Source organism: Diaphorina citri, unplaced genomic scaffold (assembly GCF_000475195.1).
Source record: "Diaphorina citri unplaced genomic scaffold, Diaci psyllid genome assembly version 1.1 scaffold158, whole genome shotgun sequence".
Classification (NCBI taxonomy): domain Eukaryota; kingdom Metazoa; phylum Arthropoda; class Insecta; order Hemiptera; family Psyllidae; genus Diaphorina; species Diaphorina citri.
In genome coordinates, this window is record NW_007377595.1 from 36,860 (window position 1) to 54,697 (window position 17,838).

General features: G+C 39.3%; 2 protein-coding genes and 1 long non-coding RNA gene across 3 annotated transcripts; 1 reads left to right on the forward strand and 2 right to left on the reverse strand.

Annotated features, from left to right (window-relative positions):
• Nucleotides 1-2,041: 2,041 nt before the first annotated feature.
• On the reverse strand, nucleotides 2,042-2,996 carry LOC113465777. The gene is made up of 2 exons (XR_003390387.1): nucleotides 2,680-2,996; nucleotides 2,042-2,298 (listed from the first exon to the last, which is right to left on the reverse strand). It is a non-coding gene; the product is annotated as an uncharacterized LOC113465777 (long non-coding RNA).
• Nucleotides 2,997-4,694: 1,698 nt separating this feature from the next.
• Nucleotides 4,695-9,100, reverse strand: LOC103505219 (kinesin-like protein Klp98A). Its single transcript, XM_017442336.2, has 5 exons — nucleotides 9,031-9,100; nucleotides 7,808-7,874; nucleotides 6,738-6,931; nucleotides 5,419-5,636; nucleotides 4,695-4,874 (listed from the first exon to the last, which is right to left on the reverse strand). The coding sequence occupies exons 2-5, from the start codon at nucleotides 7,872-7,874 to the stop codon at nucleotides 4,859-4,861; spliced, it is 495 nt and encodes a 164-aa protein (XP_017297825.2). The 5' UTR covers nucleotides 9,031-9,100; the 3' UTR covers nucleotides 4,695-4,858.
• Nucleotides 9,101-9,199: 99 nt separating this feature from the next.
• LOC103505225 (kinesin-like protein Klp98A) lies at nucleotides 9,200-16,240 on the forward strand. The gene is made up of 10 exons (XM_008469542.1): nucleotides 9,200-9,218; nucleotides 9,284-9,463; nucleotides 10,000-10,166; nucleotides 10,989-11,228; nucleotides 11,772-11,847; nucleotides 12,288-12,628; nucleotides 13,540-13,692; nucleotides 14,886-14,952; nucleotides 15,374-15,567; nucleotides 16,079-16,240. Exons 1-10 carry the CDS (start codon nucleotides 9,200-9,202, stop codon nucleotides 16,238-16,240), a joined length of 1,599 nt encoding a protein of 532 aa, XP_008467764.1.
• Nucleotides 16,241-17,838: the final 1,598 nt, after the last annotated feature.

Below are 17,838 nucleotides of genomic sequence, written 5' to 3' on the forward strand. Positions count from 1 at the left end.
TATATATTAATACAAACAAAATATAGGGCATATAAATAAATACAAACAAATACCTACTATAGTAAGAGACTCTACACATTTTTTAGGATGAGATGAAATATTGCAATATCAACTTTGTTTAAAATAGGTACATAATATTATTATAGTAAAGTCTTTAAACTTTGAGAAATAGAATGAAGAAAGAAAGTCCACATTTTTCTTTTGTCTTCAAACTTGCTACTGAAATGAAAGGGTTCATTTCACATTGCATATTATACATAACATAAGGCTAAAAGAAACATTTACTAGAACCGGGCCTTAAACATCGAAATACCTGTAATAAAATAAAAAATACATACAAAAAATAAACATTGGCGATTTTTTTTAAGTGTGGTTAACGAAATTCAGATATCTCAGCAATAAGGAGTAAATATAAACAAATGCATATAAAACGATATTCATTCAATGAACATTTTTCTTTGGTTAATTTTGATTTTTGTTTTATGATGAAGAAGAAGAAGAAGAAGAAGAAGAAGAAGAAGAAGAAGAAGAAGAAGAAGAAGAAGAAGAAAAAAGTAAAAAATGAGTTGACGAAATAATAATTTAAAAAATCGCCCATTGTTTCAATTTACAAAAGGGGAGTAACACAATCGGAAAATATAATATTAAACTTAAAATGGAAATAAACTATCAAATTAAAGTAAGTAAATCAATACGTACGTAAGATTAAGATTAAATAATGACTTTAGAGAGAGATATTGGAGCTGCAAACGTATAGTGTAGACTTGGGGTGATGGAGATGGAAATTACATCTAGGTAATATACAGTACATATTCACCTTATTAGATAATAACTAGCAAGTACATACAGGGATAAGTATATGGTCATTTGAAGAGGTCTGTAAAAGAGAGTGAATTTTTCGTACTCTTTTCTATTCAAAAATACCCTGGTCAGCCTACTTTGTTTTAAGGTAGGTCCAAACATGTCGACCGGCCGTCGATCGATGTCGACTGAACCGTCCACACTGCCTCGATATGTAGATTCAACTCGTCGTCAATCGACTATGTTTGAACACACCGTTACAGAACTCTTAATTTGTCATTGGCTTACCCTACACTGTTTATTTCAAATCCCAAATCTCCTGTTTCCAAGTTAATTAAAAAAATCAATATGTACTTTAATAGAACATATTAACATCAAACAAAAGAAGAACATTCTTTAGAAACAATATGAATAAATCAAAGGCCACGGGGAGATTCATAATTCCTATTATGTTTATCACAGTCAAAGTAAATCTTTTTCAAACAAATATTGGTAGGTATCACAAGCATGTGTCGTGTTGTACGAATTACTTGTCTCACAGATATAACAAACACACTATTAACTACCTATTAGTGGCACTATTCGTGAGAGGAGCACTAATTGATTCCCAAACTGGGGTCCGTGGCCGCCCGTGAAGGACTTCAAGACCCCCGGGAAGATCAAATAAAATACAGTACAGGGGGGCGCGTAGAAAAGTTTGGGAACCGCTGGAAATATAGAATCACAAGCATGTGTCGTGTTATACGAATTACTTGTGTCACAGATATAACACACTATTAACTACCTATTAGTGGCACTATTCATGAGAGGAGCACTAATTGATTCCCAAACTGGGGTCCGTGGCTGCCTGTGAAGGACTTCAAGACCCCCGGGAAGATCAAATAAAATACAGTACAGGGGGGCGCGTAGAAAAGTTTGGGAACCGCTGGAAATATAGAAAATGACGCTCCTAGATGCTATTAATTACTAACATTACAAAAGTAGAAAAAAGGATATGAAAAACGAGATTCATCAGAATTAGTCACATTTAAGTGTCTCGAATTTCGAGTCGGACTAAATATAAAAGTATTCACATTAAAATACAAAATTATGTCAACCTACGTCAAAAAAGTACTCGAATAGGTAATTTCCAAGTTTTTGAACTACATTAGGTATATTCTCCTTTCGCAATTTCTCCTCAAGGATATGAAAAACGAGATTCATCAGAATTAGTCACATTTAAGTATGTCTCGAATTTCGAGTCGGACTAAATATAAAAGTATTCACATTAAAATACAAAATTACGTCAACCTACGTCAAAAAAGTACTCGAATAGGTAATTTCCAAGTTTTTGAACTACATTAGGTATATTCTCCTTTCGCAATTTCTCCTCTCCTGAAGCTCGTTTCTCCTCTTTTGCCGTGATAGCTCCTGGTACTACAGAGGAAATCCAAGATGGCGCGCCATCGGAATCGGTTAGCGGAACCGATTTCGAAGGGAAAATACAACTATACCTACCTATTGTTGAAAACTATCACCCTAATTTAGGATTGTCATAACTGAAAGTAGTAAAATCAGTACTTTCCTATGTAAATTACAGCCCCTTGATCCACAAACAGTTTTCATGACGAAAACTTCAGGGACAAAGGGTTTTCATAGAAGTGTTATTAGCTAGGAGTTTTTCAGGCCATCAGTAAAAAGAAGCTTGTAATAATGACATAACATAGCTATTCTATTATTGCACGATTGACACCTAAAGAAGATGTTACTACCTAACTAAAACTGTAGAACAAAAGCCGTATTTTATTATGTGACTTTTTTGAGTCATCACACGAACTTTCTTGGAACCGATTTCGAAGGGAAAATACAACTATTGTTAACAGTGATATACTTACCTACCTATTGTTGAAAACTATCACCCTAATTTAGGATTGTCATAACTGAAAGTAGTAAAATCAGTACTTTCCTATGTAAATTACAGCCCCTTGATCCACAAACAGTTTTCATGACGAAAACTTCAGGGACAAAGGGTTTTCATAGAAGTGTTATTAGCTAGGAGTTTTTCAGGCCATCAGTAAAAAGAAGCTTGTAATAATGACATAACATAGCTATTCTATTATTGCACGATTGACACATAAAGAAGATGTTACTACCTAACTAAAACTGTAGAACAAAAGCCGTATTTTATTATGTGACTTTTTTGAGTCATCACACGAACTTTCTCGGAACCGATTTCGAAGGGAAAATACAACTATACCTACCTATTGTTGAAAACTATCACCCTAATTTAGGATTGTCATAACTGAAAGTAGTAAAATCAGTACTTTCCTATGTAAATTACAGCCCCTTGATCCACAAACAGTTTTCATGACGGAAACTTCAGGGACAAAGGGTTTTCATAGAAGTGTTATTAACTAGGAGTTTTTCAGGCCATCAGTTAAAAAAGCTTGTAATAATGACATAACATAGCTATTCTATTATTGCACGATTGACACCTAAAGAAGATGTTACTACCTAACTAAAACTGTAGAACAAGTAAAAAACTTCGACCTTGCTGGGAATTGAATCCAGAAAACTTGTGTGTCATAGAGAGGGCATATCAACACTACTGACATACCTTGAGAGAGACGGGTAGGTTTTTCGATGAACTGTCCGTTGAGATAGCATTCACCATGAGGTATAAGTGTGGCCACGCCATCCTGACTAAGTACAATACGACAATGCAGAGGCTCTACACCTTCCTCATTGAGTACAATATCCGCGAACTTTCTCTTTGGACTGGTCGCGGCTGTGGTGGCGCCATTACGTCCAAACTAGTCCAAAGAGAAATTTCGTATGATGAATAAAAAAAGAAGTCACATATTATTATTATTATATAACTCTTTATTAGAATTTTACAATATTTACAAAGAGGTACAAGAAACAAAATAACAAACTGATAAATTAACACCAAAGAGAAATTTCGTATGATGACTAAAAAAAAAAAAGAAGTCACATAATGAAATACGGCTTTATTAAACTTGTCTTGTCTTGTGTCGATATCCTAACTACTCTACACTTGTACCTACTATTTATTTGGGGCCAAATCATATTTGGCTACCCCGTTATTTACAAATCTTACATATTTTTAACAAGAACTTATTTGAAATAGAAAGAAAATATCTTCTTCTTTGTACTCATAATCTCCAAGGCACTAGAAATTAATGTCAAGGCAAATGACCAACAAATGGTCCCGTCAACAAACCCTCCAACCACTGAGAAACACTGAATTTTCCGAAATTCAGGTTACCTAAAATGAAATACGGCTTTATTAAACTTGTCTTGTCTTGTGTCGATATCCTAACTACTCTACACTTGTACCTACTATTTACTTGGGGCCAAATCATATTTGGCTACCCCGTTATTTACAAATCTTACATATTTTTAACAAGAATTTATTTGAAATAGAAAGAAAATATCTTCTTCTTTGTACTCATAATCTCCTAGGCACTAGAAATTAACGTCAAGGCAAATGACCAACAAATGGTCCCGTCAACAAACCCTCCAACCACTGAGAAACACTGAATTTTCCGAAATTCAGGTTACCTAAGGGTTTTAAAACTCAGCCAGAACATCAAGTATAATATCTCAGCAAGAACACAAAATGTGTCTTCATATGTCCATTTATTCCGAAATTCAGGTTACCTAAGGGTTTTAAAACTCAGCCAGAACATCAAGTATATCTCAGCAAGAACACAAAACATGTCTTCATATGTCCACAAATTTGTCCATTTCTAACTTGTTTCAAACACTCCTTTCCTAAGAGGGTGGACAGAGTGTAGACTCAACAATTTGTCCAACTGTCCACAAATGTGTTTTCGTATGTTCACACACATGAGTCCATCTCTAGCTGATCCCGTACTTGCCCGGTGTCCACAAATTTGTCCATTTCTAGCTTGTTTCAAACACTCCTTTCCTAAGAGGGTGGACAGAGTGTAGAAATCCGTTAGTGCATCCACCGTGTCCACAAATGTGACTCAACAATTTGTCCAACTGTCCACAAATGTGTTTTCGTATGTTCACACACATGAGTCCATCTCTAGCTGATCCCGTACTTGCCCGATGTCCATTTCTAGCTTGTTTCAAACACTCCGTTCCTAAAGAGGGTGGACAGAGTGTAGAAATCTGTTAGTGCATCCACCGTGTCCACAAATGTGTCTCAACAATTTGTCCAACTGTCCACAAATGTGTCTTCGTATGTCCACACACATGAGTCCATTTCTAGCTGGTCCCATACTTGCCCGTTTCAAACACTCCCTTCCGGAAGAAGCTAAACAGTGTGTAGAGATCTGTGCGTACATCCACCATGTACATGTACACACATGTGTCTTAGCATGTCCACAATTGTGTCTCAACACATGTCCACACATGAGTCTTAGCATGTCCACAAATGAGTCCATTTCTAGCTGGTCCCATACTTGCCCGTTTCAAACACTCCCTTCCGGAAGAAGCTAGACAGTGTGTAGAGATCTGTGCGTACATCCACCATGTACATGTACACACATGTGTCTTAGTATGTCCACAATTGTGTCTCAACACATGTCCACACATGAGTCTTAGCATGTCCACAAATGAGTCCATTTCTAGCTGGTCCCATACTTGCCCGTTTCAAACACTCCCTTCCGGAAGAAGCTAGACAGCGTGTAGAGATCTGTGCGGCTCGGAGTTTGCGTGTTGAGGGGGGAGCCTGGGATTTGACTCACCACTTCGAGTAGGCGGCTGAGGTAGGACTCGAGCTGGGGGCGACGTTCCCGGGCCAAAGCTTCGGACCGGCGGAGCAGGGAGAACTTTTTCGGTGGAAAGAGAAGAGCCGCCACCTGAAAAAAGGAGGGGGAGATGTGAGGTTTCCTCGGGTTATCTTCTTGCTAGACAATGAACTAATTGTTGAGGTTTGACAGAGGGAACTGTAACTACTAAGGTCTTATCGTCCCGAAATCGAAGTGAGAAGGAAGACAGGATAGAAGAAAGCCAGCCGTTCCTAGGACGGAGATTATCCGTTCAGGATAAAATTCGCCCCCGGCCGGGAATTGAACTCGCGGCAGACGCGCTACCAACCAAGCTAACTAGATGGGTCAATCATAGATTTATATTGTGTTTGTTGTTTACATACATATGTAAAAAAAACTGCTCACGCAAAGTTCCTGACGAGAAACATTTTTCAAACTTACCTTCAGATCATACAGGGTGACGCCAGTGCTGTACAAATCATCATCTATCCTCACTAGATGAGGTCGGTCCGAGTCCAGCACCACCCCGGTTCCATCCTTGCCCATACGAAGACCCAGGGCCTGCTGCTCCTGCAGGATTTTCTGAGTTTCCCGCCATTTCTCTGCCCACTCCTCTGTGAGAACTTTCTCCTGTTCTTGCTTGGCCTGTAGAGCCGCGAAAATGGTTTACTTTGAATAAATAACATAAATGCACAATAAAAGATGGAACCTTCTTAAGATTAAAGAACGGCGATCACTCATGAAATACAATTTTGCAAAAGAAAACCTTCATGTTTCTCCCACTGTTTCTTCTATGCAGGTTCCTACTGCAGATCTTTATTTTATGAATGCCAGCCCTACAGAACCTTTTTGGACATCTAGGAAAGCATTAACAAACAGTAGGTAGGTAGTAGGTCTCTAGAGACATGAGAATGTTTCTGGAAGAAATCCTCTATGGTTTAGCTATTGGGAGATGGGGGCAAAAACAGGAAGGATTAATCTGGTTTGGATTTTAGAGTTATTGGAATAAAATAAAGAAGGTAAGTATGTACCTGTATATTTTTTAAGAAGAAAGCAACTCACCAGAGAGACAAGGCATAGATCTCGCCATGATAGATCTCATGATGTCCATGTTAGAACCCTCGTTCATCTGAAACATGTAATCACATTTTAATTAAAATTCCTCTCTTTTAATTCGTTGATCGGTCTTACCTGTTCGCCATACTTGTGCATCATTTCGCTGTGAAGCTCACGGAACCTGTTGTACCGTCTGAGTATTGTATAGCGTTCATGTCCCACTGTGATTCGCACTTCATACTCGTGATGGGTTTGAGAGCCCACACCTCGCATCACGTAGGTTGGAATGCTTACACTTAACTCGTTAGGATCTCCGTCATAGAACCTCTCTGCAAAAGTGGATTGAAAATGGTTTACTTTGAATAAATAACATAAATGCACAATAAAAGATGGAACCTTCTTAAGATTAAAGAACGGCGATCACTCATGAAATTCCATTTTTCCAAACGAAAACCTTCATGTTTCTCCCACTGTTTCTTCTATGCAGGTTCCTACTGCAGATCTTTGAATGCCAGCCCTACAGAACCTTTTTGGACATCTAGGAAAGCATTAACAAACAGTAAGTAGGTAGTAGGTCTCTAGAGACATGAGAATGTTTCTGGAAGAAATCCTCTATGGAGTCTATGGTTTAGCTATTGGGAGATGGGGGCAAAAACAGGAAGGGTTAATCTGGTTTAAAATGGTTTACTTTGAATAAATAACATAAATGCACAATAAAAGATGGAACCTTCTTGAGATTAAAGAACGGCGATCACTCATGAAATACAATTTTAGAAAAGAAAACCTTCATGTTTCTCCCACTGTTTCTTCTATGCAGGTTCCTACTGCAGATCTTTATTTTATGAATGCCAGCCCTAGAGAACCTTTTTGGACACCTAGGCAAGCATTAACAAACAGTAGGTAGGTAGTAGGTCTCTAGAGACATGAGAATGTTTCTGGAAGAAATCCTCTATGGCTATGGAGTCTATGGTTTAGCTATTGGGAGATGGGGGCAAAAACAGGAAGGGTTAATCTGGTTTGGATTTTAGAGTTAATGGACTAAAATAAAGAAGGTAAGTATGTACCTGTATTCGTCTCGCTTGAGGACGTAAAACTGAGACAAAACCAGCCCTGTCAAGCCACAGACAATAACACTGGCTCTTTTGAGGGTACCTGAATGGGACTATGGTGTACCTGTATATTTTTTAAAAAAGAAAGCAACTCACCAGAGAGACAAGGCATAGATCTCGCCATGATAGATCTCATGATGTCCATGTTAGAACCCTCGTTCATCTGAAAACCATATTAATTAACAAGTGAGCCAGCGGCGACATAAAGTTGAATACACCAGTTCTCCATGATATACTGAAGTTAAGCAACATTGCGGGTGTTTGTTACAGCACTAATACCCGATCGTACCACAGAGAGTTTTCAGTTAATCCAGAGTTTAAGATATACTGTTCTGTGTAAATTAATACTGAAGTTAAGCAAGATTGCAGGTGTTTGTTACAGCACTAATACCCGATCGTACCACAGAGAGTTTTCAGTTAATCCAGAGTTTAAGATATACTGTTCTGTGTAAATTAAATAGGTGACGTCAAAGAAAACCCGTAACACTCTGTTAACTCTCAGTGGTAAGATCGGCCATAAATAAATTTAAAACATTGCTGGTGTTAGTTACAGCACTAATACCCGATCGTACCACAGAGAGTTTTCAGTTAATCCAGAGTTTAAGATATACTGTTGTGTGTAAATTAAATAGGTGACGTCAAAGAAAACCCGAAACACTGTGTTAACTCTCAGTGGTAAGATCGGCCATAAATAAATTCAAAAGCCCAATGGCCGTTGGCGATACCATGTTGAATGGCTGTCTCACTAAAGATAAGCAACGTTTCCCGTGGTTTGTATCCGGATGGGTGACCATCTGGGTAATCGCGTGCAGACTTTTCCCGGCTTCATCCAGGCTGGGTGATGGTAATACGATCTGATATTCCAAGTCAAATTTTCAAATTAAAAATAACAATTTCAGGCATTGGTTGGGATTGAACTCGCGTCCTTCAGTTTAACATACGATCTTGCTGTGGGACTATAAATAGGGATCAGAGGAGCCAAACCCTGACCAGCCTGGCTAGCTGGAGGTTACAAAGGGTTAAATTAATAATAACAATTTCAGGCCTTGGTTGGGGTTGAACCCGGGTTATTCAGTTTACCAGACGTCTGACGACCTTTGGTGTCTTGCTGTGGGACTATAAATAGGGATCAGAGCAGCCAAACCCAAATCAGCCTGGCTAGCTGGAGGTTACAAAGGGTTTATCATGTTTCAAAGGACAAGGACAGGTCCTCATGAAGGTTGACTGCAGTTCGGAACGAGTCAAGTAATCTTGGCTAAAGACCATCAACCCCCCACGGTGCAGCTACACCGCTAATACAAGACAACCTCTGTACTTACGTTAGGGTGTAGAGGACTGGATGTAAACAGGGGATCATAGGTAGACGCTCGTCTATTGGATAGAAACTTGCGGGAGCCTAGTGTGGTACCCAATCCCACGTAGGTATAGAACTCGATAACTCAATACTAGGTATTTTCCTTTTTTACCTAATATATATTTTTCAGTCTCATGGGGACTTCTGGGGACAGTACTTAAAGGGACTTTTCCATCTCATTCCGCAGTATAACCAGGGTATATTCTATTCTATTACAGGTGATAGACTAAAGGAAGGCGCTCACATAAACAAGTCTCTGGTCACATTAGGTTCCGTTATCTCGTCCCTGGCAGAACTCAGTACCAAGAAGTCTACATTTATTCCTTACCGAGATTCTGTCCTCACGTGGCTACTCAAAGACTCTTTGGGAGGAAATTCTAAAACGATTATGATTGCAGGTAAGTTTTCTAGTTTTTGGACACTTCTCGGTCAGTCTCGTGAGGACAATGGAGTTTGGATAAAGTTTTATACAGTCCGATCGGTATGCCTTTTATTGGAGAGAGAGAGAGAGAGAGAGAAAACGAAGTTTAATAGGAGATCTATCCTTGCGTTACCTCCATGGCCATTTCAAACCTAGTTGGTTTTTGGAGGTTTTTTTGAGAGGTTTAATTGTGAACTTTACAATGGAGGTCTTATTGTCCCAAAAACAAAGAGAGAAGGATTAGGTAGAAGGAAGCCAGTCGTTCCGAGAACGAACCTTATCTGTTTAGGATAAAGTTCACCCCCGGCGGAGAATTGAACCCGCGACCCAGCGCTTACGAGGCTGACGGACTACTCTCCAAGCTAACTATTTAGTTTTTAGTTACTTAGTGGGTTACTTACTTAGTTTTTATGATTGTACCACATACAATGAATTGTTTATTTGTACAAAAATATATTGATTGGACTAGGCTGACTTGTGACTCTTGTATGTTGTGTTCTATTCGTTTGACAGCAATATCCCCGGCAGATGTGAACTATAGTGAGACTCTGAGTACGCTCAGATACGCTAACCGTGCCAAGAACATCATCAATAAACCCACAGTCAACGAAGATCCCAACACGAGAATCATACGCGAACTCCATGATGAAATCACCAAACTCAAAGCAATGCTTACCAGTGTAAGTAAATATTATTATTTGAATAATATTTTTATTTGAAAAGCTTATATTATTTGAATGGCTAAGACCAAATCCAAAAACGTTTTGAGATAGAGTCAAATTTTAGGAGTAGTCAGAATTAAAAAAAGAGATAGCCATCTTGTTTTTGCTCTCATTTCAATACAACACTCATAAAAATAAAAGTGAAGTTAGCAACCAATTAAAAAGAAAAAATAGACCGTTTTGTGTTCTTTTCAACGATGCCACAGTAGGTACTCCAAAAGTCGATTTTTTTGGACTTGGTCCTCTCTGCCTCTTACCCATTTATTTAGCTTATGGGGGTTTTATTTTTTCAAAGGATATACATAAAAACACAGAAAAAAGGGAACAAGAACAAAAAAATAATAATAATATCAATAACACTTCTATCTATGTACTTATAGAGGTAAACTCTGTAGCCAGGCAACAGCTTCTAAGTAAAGCTCAACAGGTTCTAAGTAAAGCTGTGTCCTTTTAAAAGCTCTCCTTTTGTTTCTTACTAACTGAGTGCTCCGCGCAAAGTTTGTTATCCCAGACGGTCACCTGTTTAAATAGCAACCATGCTCAATATTATTTCTCTTCAGTGATTCATTAGGAATACTATCCTTCACCCGTTTAGATACCTACCAACCATGTTCAACGTTGCTGTATGTCAGTGATACGTTAGTATTACTATTAACTATTAGTTACTTACTTACCCCTTCTTGACCCATCCAGATATAACTCGTTCGCGACGTTGCTTAGCTTCAGTGATCAATTGGGAACTCTTTTAGTTAATCCTTTCTCTTCCCATTGCATTTTCAGACGCAGGGTAACCAGCCTCAGATGTTGGCGGCTCTACAGGCCAAGCAAGAACAGGAGAAAGTTCTCACCGAGGAGTGGGCAGAGAAATGGCGGGAAACTCAGAAAATCCTGCAGGAGCAGCAGGCCCTGGGTCTTCGTATGGGCAAGGATGGAACCGGGGTGGTGCTGGACTCGGACCGACCTCATCTAGTGAGGATAGATGATGATTTGTACAGCACTGGCGTCACCCTGTATGATTCGGTGCTTCCTTCTTTTGCACTTCATATGTATGTTAGAGTTATGGGTTCCTAAAGTGTGAGACGAAAGATGAGTTTACCAACAAGAGACATTTAGTAGGTACTACAAGTAAACTGCGCCACAGGCGAAATTTTCAAAAATAATGGTCTTATGATCCGCGGTTACCACGAACAAAACCGCGTATACCGTGTACAAAACCGCGGATACCGCGAACATAAACGCGGAAACCGCGAACATAACCGCGGATACCGCGAACATAACCGCGGATATCGCGCACAAACCGCGGATATCGCGCACAAACCGCGGATACCGCGAACAAAACCGCGGATACCGCGAAAAAGTCGTGAACAAATAAGGAATACCTAGAACTATGTATAACTGTCAATCATAACTTAAAAAGTAATATTTTTCTAAATGATTAGAAATTCAGAAAGGAATCTCCAAACACATGGTCGAAATGTAGGAGAAACCTCCCCTCAACCCCTACTTTGAATTTTGGTAGTAGGGGGTCAAGGGGAGGTTTCTTTAAACCAAGATTTTTAACAGAGCTCATTCTCTCTTCTGATCGGTGAATGCTATCTCAACGGACAGTTCATTGAGAAACCTACCCGTCTCTCTCAAGGTATGTCAGTAGGGTTGATATGCCCTCTCTATGACACACAAGTTGTCTGGATTCAATTCCCAGCAAGGTCGAAGTTTTTTACTTGTCTCCTTAGGGGGGGATTCTGTTAGCGTTAAATAACGTTCTGTATCTGGACAGTTGCCCCGCCACATGCTTGGAACACACCAAACTTTCTTCAGCTCTCCTCTCTCTCTCTTGACATTATTGCTTACCGTTATATGTTCTTTGGATTCTCATCCGACTCGAGTTTCGCCTACTTTGTTGGCTTTAAGTAAACTGACTACTGGGTTGTTGCTGCTGCTGGTGGTGTTGCTGATAGTGACAGGGGGGGGGGTCCTGTCACTTGATTGGAAATCAGCTAGTTCTTTAGGTGTCTACTATAAACCTAACCAATAATCTTCTCTCCCAGGTTGTCTGATATTCTCTCTCTTCTCTCCCAGGTTGTCTGATAGTGATGGGCAACTCCATCATGCTGCGCTACAACAACCCGGCCGAGGCTGAACTACTGCGCAAGGATCCTGCGCACCTCTCCAAATCTACCAACGACCTGAGCGCCCTCAAGTGCAATTCCAGCGAAGACGGAGACCACCTATCTGTACGCGATGAAAACGAAAATGTCAAATCTCCGCCCAAGGATTCGTGCAAGAACTTCCTCATGAGACGATCGTCCATGATGGGGATCAATCAGATCTCGGACAGTGACAGTGTGGGAGAAGAGGAGAGGGACAACAGACATGGCAGTAGTATACGGAGGAGAGCTATGCAACGCGCCAAGGATAATGTAAGTCATCTAGGCCTTGAATAATAACTGGTTGCTCACTGACTTGTAAAATAGCGGAACCCTTTCGGAGATTTAGGGACCCCTAAATTTAGTAATATATACCTACTAAAAACAATTACCTAAAACTTGGAACATCCTCCCCCCGTAAGCTATTGTTTGGATTCTGGCCCACCCCTCTCTAAAATCCTGGATATGCGTCTGCCACTCAAACCTTTTCATAAATGAATAAATAAATTAAAATGAAGCTGAAAGTAAATAAATTAATATTACTTAAAACACTTTCTAGGTTTTCTGTTGCTAATTTTTTTTTTTTTTTTTTTTTTTAAAAAAAAAAAAAAAATAACTGGTGGCTTAGTGACTTGTAAAATAGCGGGCCCCTTTCGGAGATTTAGGGACCCCTAAATTTAGTAATATTGTATACATACATACATAACCATTATCGTTCTATCCTATAGGACAGGTCGATGAACGAAGCCCCTCCACCAGACTCTATTGCTATACCTTTGGTTAGCCTTTATATCTTCCCAGTCTCCTTGTTTCTTCCCAACATCAAACTTGATAGTGTCTTTAGTAATATATACCTACTAAAAACAATTGCCTAAAACTTGGAACATCCTCCCCCCCTAAGCCATTGTTTTTGGATTCTGGCCCATCCCTCTAGAAAATCCTGGATATGCGTCTGCCACTCAAACCTTTTCATAAATGAATAAATAAAATAAAACTGAAAGTAAAAAAAAAATAATATTACTTAAAACACTTTCTAGGTTTCTGTTATCAAAAAATAAATAAACTTTCTAGGTTGTCCAAAAAATTTTAAACGCCCAATCCTTGTTTACTCAATATCTCCCTTTCATAGAATACTTTATATTTCTCAGTTTAATAATAATAAAATAACGTTCTTCTCTTTTCAGCCTCTTCAGAACTACAGGCATGAGAATTCAGATGTGAAAGGTAGTGAGTCTGATGATTCCGAAGATGTACAGGGAAGAGGAGGCAAGTTTCTATCCAATAGACGAGCGTCTACCTATGATCCCCTGTTTACATCCAGTCCTCTACACCCTAACGTAAGTACAGAGGTTGTCTTGTATTAGCGGTGTAGCTGCACCGTGGGGGGTTGATGGTCTTTAGCCAAGATTACTTGACTCGTTCCGAACTGCAGTCAACCTTCATGAGGACCTGTCCTTGTCCTTTGAAACATGATAAACCCTTTGTAACCTCCAGCTAGCCAGGCTGATTTGGGTTTGGCTGCTCTGATCCCTATTTATAGTCCCACAGCAAGACACCAAAGGTCGTCAGACGTCTGGTAAACTGAATAACCCGGGTTCAACCCCAACCAAGGCCTGAAATTGTTATTATTAATTTAACCCTTTGTAACCTCCAGCTAGCCAGGCTGATTTGGGTTTGGCTGCTCTGATCCCTATTTATAGTCCCACAGCAAGACACCAAAGGTCGTCAGACGTCTGGTAAACTGAATAACCCGGGTTCAACCCCAACCAAGGCCTGAAATTGTTATTATTAATTTAACCCTTTGTAACCTCCAGCTAGCCAGGCTGGTCAGGGTTTGGCTCCTCTGATCCCTATTTATAGTCCCACAGCAAGACACCAAAGGTCGTCAGACGTCTGGTAAACTGAATAACCCGGGTTCAACCCCAACCAAGGCCTGAAATTGTTATTATTAATTTAACCCTTTGTAACCTCCAGCTAGCCAGGCTGGTCAGGGTTTGGCTCCTCTGATCCCTATTTATAGTCCCACAGCAAGATCGTATGTTAAACTGAAGGACGCGAGTTCAATCCCAACCAATGCCTGAAATTGTTATTTTTAATTTGAAAATTTGACTTGGAATATCAGATCGTATTACCATCACCCAGCCTGGATGAAGCCGGGAAAAGTCTGCACGCGATTACCCAGATGGTCACCCATCCGGATACAAACCACGGGAAACGTTGCTTATCTTTAGTGAGACAGCCATTCAACATGGTATCGCCAACGGCCATTGGGCTTTTGAATTTATTTATGGCCGATCTTACCACTGAGAGTTAACAGAGTGTTACGGGTTTTCTTTGACGTCACCTATTTAATTTACACAGAACAGTATATCTTAAACTCTGGATTAACTGAAAACTCTCTGTGGTACGATAGGGTATTAGTGCTGTAACAAACACCCACAATGTTGCTTAACTTCAGTACATCATGGAGAACTGGTGTATTCAACTTTATGTCGCCGCTGGCTAACTTGTTAATTAATATGGTTTTCAGATGAACGAGGGTTCTAACATGGACATCATGAGATCTATCATGGCGAGATCTATGCCTTGTCTCTCTGGTGAGTTGCTTTCTTTTTTAAAAAATATACAGGTACTTACTTACCTTCTTTATTTTAGTCCATTAACTCTAAAATCCAAACCAGATTAACCCTTCCTGTTTTTGCCCCCATCTCCCAATAGCTAAACCATAGAGGATTTCTTCCAGAAACATTCTCATGTCTCTAGAGACCTACTACCTACCTACTGTTTGTTAATGCTTTCCTAGATGTCCAAAAAGGTTCTGTAGGGCTGGCATTCATAAAATAAAGATCTGCAGTAGGAACCTGCATAGAAGAAACAGTGGGAGAAACATGAAGGTTTTCTTTTGCAAAATTGTATTTCATGAGTGATCGCCGTTCTTTAATCTTAAGAAGGTTCCATCTTTTATTGTGCATTTATGTTATTTATTCAAAGTAAACCATTTTCAATCCACTTTTGCAGAGAGGTTCTATGACGGAGATCCTAACGAGTTAAGTGTAAGCATTCCAACCTACGTGATGCGAGGTGTGGGCTCTCAAACCCATCACGAGTATGAAGTGCGAATCACAGTGGGACATGAACGCTATACAATACTCAGACGGTACAACAGGTTCCGTGAGCTTCACAGCGAAATGATGCACAAGTATGGCGAACAGGTAAGACCGATCAACGAATTAAAAGAGAGGAATTTTAATTAAAATGTGATTGCATGTATCTTAAGGCTAAAATTGAGAAATCACGTTGATTGATCTCAGAACTTTAATTGTGTTAAGCATAAACCAGCGATTTCCAACTAGCGGCCTGGATACGGGCCTGCTCCCCTGTGTATGTGGCCCGCGAAGTAGGTACCTGTAGTTCTGTCATAAGTTCTGTTCCAAATTGTTCACTGTATACACACTGTCCTGAACCAAGTAAATATAAGAGTTGGCGCTAGAAGAACACGATTTCTAGATCCCTTTGAAACTCTTTTAAGTATTTTGAATTTTATGTATTTATGTTCTTTTCTTATGTGTTTGTTGATGTAATGTGTATTACTGGGTTGTGTGACCCGTCAAATAAATAAATTAAATACGCTAATTTTTATGACTCGATAGCGTAAACAATTAGTTCATTGTCTAGCAAGAAGATAACCCGAGGAAACCTCACATCTCCCCCTCCTTTTTTCAGGTGGCGGCTCTTCTCTTTCCGCCGAAAAAGTTCTCCCTGCTCCGCCGGTCCGAAGCGTTAGCCCGGGAACGTCGCCCCCAGCTCGAGTCCTACCTCAGCCGCCTACTCGAAGTGGTGAGTCAAATCCCAGGCTCCCCCCTCAACACGCCGATTATTTGTTAGGTTTATATTAGACATCCTATGTATTAACATTATTCTTACCGTTTCTATTATTACTGGATACTAGGTAATACCTAGTATCCAGTAATAATAGAAACGGTAAGAATAATGTTCACGTGACTGAGTTGAATGATACGAACGCTAAGGTTGAGTTGTTCACAGACATGGTAACAAGGCTTCTTAACAAACATGCTCCTTTGCATTTGATATGATTTTTTTATTCGATCGTTCCGTACATTAAATTTTAAAATTTCCAAGTCTACGAATTTAACCTTAACCCACACATAATGTACATTAGATGTTTTCCTTTCGGGAAACTGACAACTTCTCCAATAGAAACTTATTGGAGGTCAATTTTCCGGTGGTCAGTTTGGGAAACAAGAAACAACTCTATCCTGCTCAAATCAAATCTCAAATTCTTTGTGGTAAAGCAGAGCTTTGTCACAACTTTTGTGGATATCACAACATTACTAAGTGCCTCCTTTGCAATCAATTTCCATATTTCAATAATCTTTTTACACTGGTAATGATCTTGTTTTGAGAGGAGCTCATGGGGGAGGAACATTTAACCCGTTACAAATGGAAGGCCCCGATTGTTCAGTCCAGTTGTTCAAAATCAAAAAACCGACCCGTTCGAAATGGACTTTCTGTAATCGGTGTAATCGGTAAAAGTCACAAAAATATTGCCTGGATTGTACAGCGAAGTTTAGTACCTTATTTAGACTGTTAAAGTAGGACATCAGCGCGAACGACCTACCGTACGTAGTGTTAAAGCGCTTTAAAGGAAAAAAAAGTAGGACATACTGTTCCTCTAGGAGTCTAGGCTCTAGTTCAAAATTTCAATATTGCACCGATTTATCGGATAGTTATTCTGGAATTTGAAAGATAAGTTACATAAAAATACACAAAGGAAATTAATGTTCAATTACCATCAACTAAAATGAAACCGATGTCACTTCTGATTCCGGGTCGCTTTCACATGATAATTCTATGTCTTCTGCATCGTCTTACTGCATTCCAATCTTACCGATTTATCGGATAGTTATTCTGGAATTTGAAAGATAAGTTACATAAAATACACATAGGAAATTAATGTTCAATTACCATCAACCAAAATGAAACCGATGTCACTTCTGATTCCGGGTCGCTTTCACATGATAATTCTATGTCTTCTGCATCGTCTTACTGCATTCCAATCTTCAATACTGCATTCCAATCTTCAAAAAATACGACAAATACTCTGTATACTCTGTATTTGTAGGTACGAAATACTTTCATTATTTCAGAAGAAAAATTCACCGCAATTTCAAAACTACATATAGGTATTTAGAAATTCACACCAAAAGTGGCTTTACAGTGATTGGGCTCTTCTTCTAAAGTGCCACATGAGTGGTTTTGGGTGTGATCGGGTTATCGAAATTTCCAGAATGACTCAAAATAAATAAGTAAAAAAAAAAAAAAAAAAAATTTATTTCAGACTAAAAATTCACCGCAATTTCATAACTACATATACGAGTATTAGGTCTATTTAGAAATTCACACCAAAAGTGGCCTTACAGTGTGATTGGGCTCTTCTTCTAAAGTGCCACATGAGTGGTATG

Coding starts and splice junctions, on each gene's coding strand:
- LOC103505219 (XM_017442336.2), bottom strand. CDS start 7,874: ATGAACGAGGGTTCTAACATGGACATCATGAGATCTATCATGGCGAGA. Junction 6,932..7,807: donor ATCTATGCCTTGTCTCTCTG/GTGAGTTGCTTT, acceptor CCACTTTTGCAG/AGAGGTTCTATGACGGAGAT. Junction 5,637..6,737: donor TGCACAAGTATGGCGAACAG/GTAAGACCGATC, acceptor TCCTTTTTTCAG/GTGGCGGCTCTTCTCTTTCC.
- LOC103505225 (XM_008469542.1), top strand. Junction 10,167..10,988: donor TCAAAGCAATGCTTACCAGT/GTAAGTAAATAT, acceptor TTGCATTTTCAG/ACGCAGGGTAACCAGCCTCA. Junction 13,693..14,885: donor CCAGTCCTCTACACCCTAAC/GTAAGTACAGAG, acceptor TATGGTTTTCAG/ATGAACGAGGGTTCTAACAT.